This window comes from Equus quagga, unplaced genomic scaffold (genome assembly GCF_021613505.1).
Source record: "Equus quagga isolate Etosha38 unplaced genomic scaffold, UCLA_HA_Equagga_1.0 HiC_scaffold_111_RagTag, whole genome shotgun sequence".
Classification (NCBI taxonomy): domain Eukaryota; kingdom Metazoa; phylum Chordata; class Mammalia; order Perissodactyla; family Equidae; genus Equus; species Equus quagga.
The window spans coordinates 194,638-206,046 of NW_025792152.1; the positions used below are offsets into that span (position 1 = coordinate 194,638).

Here is an 11,409-nt window from a genome sequence, read left to right on the forward strand (position 1 = left end):
GCAAATACTTAGAATTTCCATTATTTTAAAAATTTGAGGTAGGGAGGACAGATTCAATACAAATACCCTTGAATTTTCACCACATTCATCTTCTGAGGAATTCATATAATCTTAATTGCCTACAATTAGGGAAAAGATGGGTGGTAGTCCCCTCATTTTACTGATAGAGAAAGCTGGAACTATACATTTAGAAGTCTTGGAAGAAATAATTCCAGAAGAAAAAGGTTAAGCCCAGGTATTTTTTCTTAAATCTCGCATATTCTTTCCACCACTTCTGCTCAGGTGTTTGAGTAACTTTTCTTTGGAGAGATGAAGTTTTGAAATAATAGGTTGGGTTTCCTAATTCTAGTTTCTATGGCTACGCTTTGAGATGTCCATTGTCCTAGATTTCCCTTCTTGTTCTTGCACCCTTTCCCAAACCCAGGAGGGAAACCACCCCCAGTGCCTTAGAACTAGGGATATACCCAACCCCAGCCCAGCCAGAGGAGGAATTATAGCAGGACGTGGTTGTAGGTGGTTGATGTGTAGTCTGCAGGAGATAGACCCAGTGCTTTTGATGTTAACTTCCCTATTTCTAAGCATTTGTTCAACCCACTTACATCAGTGTCATTGACTTTTCTAATTTATGACCATTCTTACTCCTACTCAAAGACAACAAATTCACGTTGGAAATCCACACCTCTGGGATGATCTCCTCAGGCACCCTTGTGTTAGGGCATTGTGTCACGTGGCCACCAGACACACTTTCAGGTAGGATGACCTGGGAGATCATGGGTGCAAGGACACGCTGAACACTGATGCCTCCTCCCTCCAAATGTAATTATAGCCATGGGGTTTTTATGTTGGCAGCCGGAAAGAGCTAGTGAGCGTATCAGTGAGTTTTACTAATAATGGGAAAAGACCTTTTCTATGTCAGAGCAATTTGCTTGGACAACCTGGAATGGACTAAAAACAGGCCCAATGATTTGAAGTTTCACTCGGGGGATGGCGCCAGGAAGCCAGGCAGCATTATGTCCCACCAGCTGCTCCTGCCATTGAAAGGCTGCTTCCTGCTCCTGGGGACAAATGCTTCACAGATGCTTGTAACTAGGATGAGAATGGTACCTAAGATTTAGGGCAGTTCTGCACTGAAGAGAAGGGTGTACTGCTTCCTCATGTCACTGGTCACGAATTTGTCTCCTTCATAAGTCCTCTTTTAAGTCTCAGGAGTATTAAAAATCAGGACTGCTTGGATGCCTGTTTTGAGAGGGAGTATGGACAAGTAACTTGGCTTGATGGGAAAGGACTTTGGGCGCTCCAGTTACAAGGAAGGCAGCACTATCCTCATACCTTGAAAATTGGATACATTCTCTAGTGGTTCAATTGTGGTGCAGGGTGCTAACACTAACAGATTTGGGGAAAGTGTCACATTCTTTCAGTAGAAAGCAGAACTTGGTGTTTAACTAAAATGATTGCTTATAATTGACTCTGTCTACAGCTGATGCCCTCTCTGTGGAAGGGACAGGATGCCTGATAAAGACAGGTTGCAATCTGGAAGTCACTTAGCCAACTGGCATATCATAATTTTAGCGGTGGGAGGAGAAAACACAGGAACTGGTTATCTTGTTTGGGCCAAAGGCAGATATAAGGTTGAGTGGGCTGGGAAAATGCCATTTTATCCCAATTTGAGTTAGGAAAAAACAGGAGGCTATCCAAGGTCAGGTGGTCTTCCTTCTTGTGGTGGGAACCTCCTGGGCTTGGTTCAGATGAGGACAGCACTTAATCAGGGAGATAAGGTTTAAGTACTGTCATTAGAGAGAGAAGCACTCACTGGAGGCTTCCAGCAGGCAAGAACATCAGAGCTGACTGGAGACCAGCAGGTTTGGAAGTTTCAAAGTAGCTATAAAGACAATTTTTAAGTCAAGGAGGGAAGAAGACTAGAAGGTAAGTATGATGTATAACTTGAAGAAATAAAAACAGTACAGGTTAGGAAGTGACAATCTGAAGCAGACTTTTATTTCTTTTTCACGCATGCTCCAGCAGGTGTCTTTCAGAGGTTCAGCTATATGTTATATCCATGGAGGGTAACAGTGAAGGGTGTCTCAGTTAGCTTGGGCTGCTGTAAGAAAACACCCTAGATTGGGTGGCTTAAACAGGACATTTGTTTCTCACTGTTCTAGAGGCTGGAAAGTCCAGGATCAAGGTGCCCATAGATTTCGTTCCTGGTGAGAATTCTCTTCCTGGCTTGCAGACAGCTGTCTTCTCCCTGTGTCCTCACATGGTGAAGGGAGAGAGAGAGAGCGAGTGAGAGAGAGAGAGAGAGAGAGAGAGAGAGAGAGCTCTTTGGTCTCTCTTCGTCTTCTTATAAGGACACTAATCCCGTCATGGGGGCCCCACGCTCATGACTTCTCCTAAACTTTATTACCTTCCAAAGTCCCCACCTCCAAATACCATCACGTTGAGGGTTAGGGCTTCAACAGTTGAATTTCGGGGTGGGAGCACACACATTCAGTCCATAAACAGGAGCGAGAGTTCTAGTTATCTATTGCTGTGTAACAAGTCTCCCCCAAACTCAATGGCTTAAAACAGCACAATTTTATTATAACTCAGGATTTCGTGGGCCAGAAATTTGAGCAGGGCTCAGCTGGATGATTCTTCTGTTCCACATGGTGTTGACTGGGCTCACTCAGTGGTATTCAGCTGGTGGCTGGTCTGGTCTGGAGGGTCCAAGACGTTTTCATTCATATGACTGCTGCCTTGATGGGGGTGGCTGGAAGGTGGGACTTGGGGGCCCCCTCCCTCTGCATGTAGTTTCAGGGTCTCTCCACACAGCCTCTCCAGCAAGGTGTTTGGACTTCGTACATGACCACTTTGGGCTTCAAGTGCAGGTAGAATTACTTATGGAATAAACTGTACAAAGAGAGTGGGGTTTAGGGAGAAGTGGTAAGCTTCGGGAATGTTGAGTTTGGGATGCCTGTGAGATGCTAAGGTGGAGATGTTCAGTGTATAGTTGCAAAGATGGATCTGAAGCTTAATGAAGAAGTTTAGGTCACAGATGGAGATTTTGGAGCCCATGAGGTCTCCACTACTACAAAGCCTGAGAATGGATTGCGGAACTAAAGGAGAGAGAATGGAACAAGAGGAGTATCTGAAAGACAAAGAAAATCTATATTTTAAAGGATGATCCAGAAAGAGAAACAGCAAAGGAGACTGAACAGGAACGTACAGAGCAGAAAGAATAGAATAAGGAGAGAGAGACATCCTGGAAGCAAAGGTAGTTATAGACGTAATACAGGAGAATGGACCACAGTTTGAAATATCAAGGAAGAAGGAGGGTTGGAAGACGTTGTTGCTCAGGTGCTAAGAACTTTGACACCAGGAAAACCAGGTCAAATCCTGTCCCTGCCACTTGCTGGTTGTATGACTTTAAGCAGACTCCTTAACAAATGCCTCAATTTCTTTACCTGTAAAATGGGGATACCAATAGTATCTATGCCACAGCCATAGGGTTGTTATTTAAATGAATTAGTCCACATTATCAACAGGTGTAACTGATCTTTTTACTGTTTCATGCTTTGAAGAGTCTGAAAAGATCCATGGGTCTGGCAACCAGGAGATCTTTGCACCTTAAAACAATTTGATGGCAATGTTAAATTTATATGGTCGACAGCAGCCATTACCAGTGGTAAATTCCATTGTAAAAAGCTTGAAGGAATCGCATAATTTCCCTCATGACTGCATTTTGCTATCCTAGTGTACTTTAATATAAACAGCAATAAATTATTTGCAACCTCTATTGTGTTTTCTTTTTACAATACTGTTTTTTCTTTAAGTGAGCATTGTTATGAGGACACAGAGCAGCGGCTGGAACACAAGGGTCAGGATTTCCCCCTTCTCTTTTCATAAATAAAGTTTTATTGGAACACAGCTACTACTATTCAGTTATGTATTGTCTGTGACTGCATTCATGTTCCAGCAGCAGCATCGAGTAGTTCTGACAGAGACCATATGGACCACAAAGCCTAAAATATTTACTATCGGTTCTTTACAGTAAAAAAAAAATGCTGCTTCTGCTTTCTTAGGCTTCCAGTTTCCACCTGTTTTCTACAATGTTTCTTCTCCTGGCTCTTACTCCTATTTAGCTCATCCCTGAGAACCTAGAATGCAAAGGCAGTTATGGCTGAAGGAGGAAAAAACACTACATAGAAGAAACGAAGATTTTCTTACACAGATTGACTTCCAAAAGGACACTCACCTTTGAGTGTACCTGATCTACAGATACTTTCATTGTTGGTGGTGTTGTGTGGTTGATTTTATTGAACCTGGAGTGGAAACCATTGTTACTGAAGCTAAATCACTAGGCCCAGCTCTCACTTCACTGTCCAGGTCACTGTTAGGCTGCATTCATTCAGATGGCGTTCTTTCCCCTAAAAGAGGCCAAAGGGCCTAGAAATGGCATAAATTGGCTACGTAAAGTAGGGAATGAGTTACTCTGGGGCTTTGTCCAGGGAGACCTGAGAATCAGGCACCTTTTCAGGGCTGTGATGGGAACTGGTCAGATTTTGGATCTCGTTACTCAGAGGGAAAAACAAGCTCCTGTTTGGGGAGGTACATTCATTCTGTTTAAAGCCCCGTTGGTTATTTGACACATTTCTCTCGGCTACAGATTATTCTGATTTAGGGCATCAAGCGTTTTGAGAGAGATAACAGAGAGGTGTGTAATTTATTCTGTAATCATAGCCTGAATCCAACATTCATAGATAACTAAGTGTTATACTGTTTACGTTGGGGAGCCTTTTTTTTGGTCTTAGCAGCTACCAAATTAAAAATCAATCTACTTTGTCACAAATCACCTCCTCACACCCACTTCTTTTTTCCCAAAAAGCCAAAATTAGAAAGTACAAAAGAAATGCACCATTTCTAGGATGGGGTAGAGGAAATTATCTTCTTAGGGCTTACTGCAGCTGGGTCTAGCAAAATTACAAAGAAAGAAACATCTGTTGGCAACGTTCTCATCCTTCAGGTTCAGAGAAGGTGGCCCGTGAGGGCTGACTGAAGGACTCTTAGGGTCCTGGACTCTGTTGCCCCCATCCCAAGGTCCCAGGTGAGGGAATCAGGGCCTGGAGGGTTCAGGCCTCTCTCTGCTTTTCACCCTTTTGTGTAGCTCCTTCTGCTCCTCCTCTTTTTCTTCAAGCTGCTGTCAATCAAAATGCATTTGTTCTAAGAAATGACTTGAAAAGTGTTCAGGCCAGATGTCACTACTGAAAACCCTGTTCAGTTGGGCCCTCTCACAGAGGCCTTGCAGGTTGCCAGGGCTCAGGCCTAAGGCATAAGCAATAAACCTCCAAGGGAAGGATTTGAAACACCACGGAGGGCAGTTTCTGGGGGAGACTGTCTCAGGTCCGGTTCCCAGGACTCAGATCCTGCGATGAAAACTCCAGTCTTAGCAGGAAGTGTTCCCAGGAAGAGACTCATAGGAGAGGGGGGATTGGGACAGGGAGGAGAAGGAGGCCCTGCAAGTGTGGATGGCGGCACAGTCGTGCAGAGGGGAACGTGGGCTCAGGCCACAGAGGAGCCCTGGAGCAGTGGAGGTCATGCCTGAGAGTTGTCCCGGCCCAGGGGCAAGGGAGCAGAGGCGTCTGTCCTCCCACCCTGTCAGTTGTTAGTTAAGAGCTGCCCTGCTGTGGGTGGGGGAGTGGGGAGGCTCACCTCACCCTGCAGTGGACTCAGTGACCTGAGGGCAGCCTTCCTATAAAGAGTGGGACGGCTGTGTACTGAAAGGGAAGGGCACCCGAGGGTCCTGGGCAGAGCCCTGACAGTGCTTCTGCAGACGCCTTCCTGATCCTTCACATCAGGCTGAGGGAGGCAGCCTCGGGGTCATCTTACTCCCCAAGCTCAGTCGGAGAATCAGTGGTTGAGTCTTAGCTTCCTTAGCATTTGCAATTTTTATTCTCAATGAGAGTTGAAGAAATGAAGGTTTCAGCTACAGTAAACAGCCACAAATTCAGATGTTTGGTTGGCAGGCTTTCCTTTCTGCCTCTCTTAGGGAGTATCAGTTTCCAGTACAGAAGCAGACTTTAAAAATAGCATATATTCCAAGTAGCAATTGAAAGGAAAGTAGCAGTGCAATAAATGTTCTGAGCCTCATATCTAAGCAGCAAGTCATTACATCATGGTTATTTTCTCACAGGCGTGTTATCCGTCTGTACCTACAGTAACAGCAGGGGCTGTTGGTGTAGAACAGGCGACTTCATTGCCCAACCCTAACTCTGAAAAGAAGAATGAAAATGGGGAGGAGAATTATCTGTCCATGCAGAGCAGAGGGCAGGTAGGGCGGGGAGTGAGAGAGGCAGAGAATGAGAAGGTGGGCTCACCGAGAGGGGCCATTGCACCAACCCAGGAGTCTCTCTCAGTGAACATGAGGAAGGTGGGAGCAGCTGGGATTTATGGAACCTGCACTCTGTTCTAAGGGCTTCTTAGTGAGGTAACCCATTCAAACCTCCTGGCGATGCCGTAAGTGAGGGAACAGGAACTTGCTGGAGGTCACACCACCAGTAAGTGGCAGAGCTGGGATTCAAACCCAGTCCTGCTGGCTCCTGAGCTGGACCACAGTGTCAGCCCTAAGTGCTCAGCTGGATTTGGCATCTGCCTGTTATGCATGAAATTCTTTCTCATGAATCTAAATTACGTGAAATTCACCCTTATCCTATGAGTAGAGCTTAGCTTTCTTTCTTTTTTTAAGTCGATTTTTAATTATTGGTGTGAGGCACTGGTACACATAAAAGGTTTAAGTTAAAACACCACAGATGAAACTTCAGGAAAGTCATGGTTTCCTTTCACCAGCACCCCTGACTTCCTGTTCTCTCCTTGTTACCCACCCTCACTGGTGTCAGTTTAGTGTGTATCATTTCACATCTTTAGAAATACATTTAGATTCTTATTCTGTATTTTTTGAAAATATATGGGAGTGTTTTGTACTTTTTATTTAAAAAAGAAGACACATCAATTGTATGATACCATAGTTCAGAGGTTCCCAAACCTTCTCGTTTTATGGCTCCCTTAGTATCTTAGTAATTATTTCCTGGTGCCCTGGGTCAAAAGGATATCTATCAGCTCCATCTAGTAAGAGTTAGACCCAAGCAACTTAGTATTTATGTCCTAGCATGGCCATTATGGCCTTAGTGGCCATTTGAAACATTACACACAGGAAAATAGTATTTTCAGTTCATTCTTAACCACAGTTACTTACTAATGGGATGTGTGTGCCTGTCGGGCACCCCATGGCTTCTCAAACTCTGGAGTTGGATCAGACACTGACACACTCATTGCCTGTTGCACACCTGTTTTCAAAGTACTTCCTTTTTATCACAGCAGCCACTAGAAACCCAGCTTTGTGAAAAGTATGGCATCAAAGGAATATCGCATGATCTAATGTTGCAGTTGTGGACTTCCTCCAGCTCATGGTTCACATGGTGTCCGACAGAAGTCTAGTATGCCTGTTTCCCTGGGGCGCTTCAGTGCATGATTTGGGAACTAACTGCAGCCATAATTATAAATTTTGCAGCTCACCTTTTTTATCCCACAGTGTGCCTCAGAGATCTAACCATGTTCCACATAAAGACCTACCTCATATAAAACACTGCTGCAGAATCATCCAGAAGATGAACAGACCACAGTTTTTACCATTTTCCTGGTGAAGGCCATCAATGTTATTTCTAATATTTTAAAATTTTATATAATATTGCAGTGAAAACCCTTGTTACGTTCCTCTGTGTTCACAAGGGCAAATTAGAGAATAAAGGAACTGCTGGGCCATAGGCCAGTCAGGTTTTTAAACGTTAGTACATACAACAGGTTGACCTTCACCCTCTTTGGAGAAATGATTTCCTGTAACCCCTTGAAGGATGGTTACCGCTGGCTTATTTTCCTTAGGGCTCTGTACCCCATAACTGTCCCACTGAGAAGAAGAGCTGTCCTGGAGAAGTATGTTGTGATCACACTGTGGACATAGGTAACTGAGAGATACGAGGCCTGGGAGGCAAGGACAGGATGTGAACAGGCCGAGAGGAGGAAGGTCGAACGGATCACAAACTGCAGGTGTTTCCTAGAACAACAAGGAGGCCAGTTCATTTAGGGAAAATAATTGATTTAGAACACAGGTGGTGAATACCTTGCAGGCATGCCTCAAATGTTCCCTACCCCTCCAGGCAGACACAGCCAATCCATCATGGCTCTCATTCCCACCGATCCTTCACCCAGTCTTGGGATCCTCCTCACAGCCCTGGGAGATGGCCGCTGACTAACTGGTGTGGGCCCACAAATGAAACTCACCTGTCATCCCTGGAGGCAGCGAGAAGGTGGAAAGGTAGATTGAAGCTAGGCAGAGAAGGGCCAAGGCGTTCAAAGGGTGCCAAGCAAAGAGAATTTGGAAAATATGTTTATATTTCAGATTTTATTGGCAAGATGACTGGTGATCCTCCCTCTGTGAGACCATAGCAATAGGTATTGATCTCTGGCTGCATTACTTGTTTTCTCCCTTTAGTTCTATATTATCCTATTTATTTATTTCAAGAAAAGCGATTTCATCACCAGAGGCCCCTTTTATTATTCTCCTCCGTGAGTCCTGTATATTGAAAGATGTATCTCCCAATTAAACTGTACTTATTAAATAGTAACAGCAGCATCAGCAAACAAGCACTGATTATTTTTCACATGCCAGTGTCTTAACGTTTATTAACTTTTAGCATCCTCACAACAACCTTATAAGGTAGGTACTATTACTATTACTATTCCCATTCTATAGTTTTGGAAATAAAGACACAGAGAGGTTAAACATTTTTCACAAGGTGATACAGCTGGTAAGTTTTGTAATCAATACATTTTCTACTGTTTGATTATAGCTATGTAAAGACTAAGCATAATTTCTGATTAGAAGGAATAACCAAAAGTAGAATATTGATTTCCAAGGGCCAGGAGGAAAGGGAGACTGGGGAGTTATTGTTTAATAGGTGTAGAGTTTAAATTTTACAAGATGAAAAGAGTTCTGGAGATGGATGGTGGTGATGGTAGCACACCATTATGAATTCATTTAATACCACTCAACTGTACACTTAAAAATGGTTAGGATGGTGAATTTCATGTTATATGTATTTTACCACATTAAAAAAAATGGAGAATAAAGGAGATAACCGGCGTTCCCAAAATGAGCTGATATAATTTAGGCCAGAAGCATGGAAACTTCCTATTTTATTTGTCTCTGCAGCATGTCAGGGGTAAATGTGTGGTTTTCTGTTAGATTCTCCATATGGAAATAGTTAAAAGACCCCATTCTTGTTTTTTGAGGACTGTAGAGATCTGACTACCCTGGATTGGAAACTTCTGTTTTTACTGCTCAACTTTTCTGTTCCTGGGGAAAGAGAGAGTGTTCAGCAAGGAAAATAATACATTTTAGAGCAAACTGACCCATCCAGAGGCCACATGGCCAAGGTCACAGGCCTGTGTTCTGGAATCCGACTGCACGCTGGCTTCCACATTTATTCACTGGGGACCTTAGGCAAGTTGTGTAACATCCTGATCCCCAGATTTCTCACCTGTAAGTGGGATGGTGGTGATAGCCCATGGAAACTTGTGGAACAGCACCAGGCACTTAGTCAGCACTCAACAAATGCTGGTTCTTATTAAACTTTATGATTATGCATTTACATCAAACAATAGGGGTAATACAGACCCTTGAGGCTTACTGGAAGACAGAAATGAGAGAATGAGGTAACTTATGGTAAGTTCCCTCTTATTCCTTCCCCCTCAGTATCAAGCAGGAGTGGGGGTTGCCCCATAAGTGAGGGCTTCTTGACCTCTTGATGTATACCCATTGCCATTCCTCTTATTGTCTTTATAAACCACAGATGTAGAAACTCTTCCTGACATTCCCTAAGCAGCTTCAGGGACATTGTGGTCAGTGATATCGAAAGCTTCCTGGTTCTCGGCATGTATAAGTGACCTTCACATGTGGTGTGGAGAGAGTTGGCCACCGAGGCCAGCATGTTATCTGCTTCAAACACCTCTGAGTAACACGCTTCTGAGCTTTCCAGGTCTTGGTGCTTCTTTGTTTTGTGATGGAGCTAATTTTTCTTCTTGATGACCTCAGCCCTCTGAAATAAGATATTTCATTTGCTCTTCCCAACCATAGAGGGGAATTTCCTCTGTGTGATGTGGCTAATACTGGCTTGGCCCACTGTTAACCTGAAAGGAGGCTGCCTGGAAGGGGAGCAGGGTGCTGATGCTGTCTTGGACTGTGACTCTTTGAGGTCATGGATGTCAAAGTCTTTAGCTGTCTGTGGTTTGCCCAGAGCAATGGAGCTCAAAGAATCACCTAGGAGTCAACTGAAGCAGCTAGAACCTCCCATTTCAGTGTATAATCTACCCCCATCCTTCTCTCCCAGCAACTGTATGACTCAAATACTCCTCAGTGTTAGTTTGCTGTAATTTACACCCTTGCCTGTGGTGTTATTATTGCCAAATTGTTCATGTTGACCTTCAGAGGGTGGAACCCTGAGGAATATCTATGGGAACCAAGGCTGTGCTTTGGAAAAAGAATATCTTTATTAAATTCCTTTTAGTTATTAGGTATGCATTATATGGTCCAGCCATCTGACCTAGAATCTTTGGTTTTTTTCTCTTCCCAGCACTGGCTTGAACCTAACAAGTCCATCTTCAAGCAAATGAAATGTAAGTGTCGATCTCTGGGTTCACTTTTGCTCTGAAATGTCCAGGGATAGATTCTGTTTCTTGACAAAGTTTCCCCTGCTAAGGAAGAAACGGATGGAGTTGAAGCTCTGTGGGTGGATGGGGGTTGTCTCTCCCATGAGAGCTGTGTACCTTCTTCTCTCTTATTTGCTGGCCTGGGTCCTCCTTGCAGTCACTATGCCTGTAGCCTCCTGTGTCTTCCCCTCCCCATCATCTTACCCTCATATTTCAGATTCGAATAGCAGCGTTCGAATTAGATGGTTGAGTACCTGGTAACATAATCACCAGGTGCCTGGTTCCTTTTGATGGTGAGGTTGTTATAGTAAATGGTTCAGGATGGGGGGTACAGTCTTGGGGGGATGAGTGAAGCACATATGATTCAAAACTGGAATCTTGCTTGTCACTTTACTGAAGATTGCATGATTCTTTTCCACCCCCCAAACTCCCTAAAATAAATATTTTTTTCTGGGTGATTGTTTTCAAGCTCTGGTGTTCTGAACTGTTTTTTTTTTTTTTTCTCTTTTCCTGATGAGCTCTTGGAGAAGTCAGCCTGGGAAATATCTCCCTAAAATATCTGGTCATCCCCTTGGGGCATTGGAAGGAGGGTGTTGACTGGTGGTCCTAGGTGGCATGATGTTTTGCCCTGGTCACTGTGACGGGATGTAGTCAGCATGCTTTTATTTATGT

The 11,409-nt window shown here is 43.9% G+C and overlaps 1 protein-coding gene across 1 annotated transcript in view; it reads left to right on the top strand.

Moving 5' to 3' along the window:
• Positions 1-11,409, top strand: part of LOC124231889 (FERM domain-containing protein 3-like) — a gene marked incomplete at its 3' end in the record, with an annotated part of 191,692 nt that overhangs the window by 150,254 nt on the left and 30,029 nt on the right. The window contains exon 3 of the mRNA XM_046648902.1: positions 10,662-10,704. Within this exon, the coding sequence (XP_046504858.1) occupies positions 10,662-10,704 (43 nt within the window). The remainder of the gene's footprint in view (positions 1-10,661; positions 10,705-11,409) is intronic.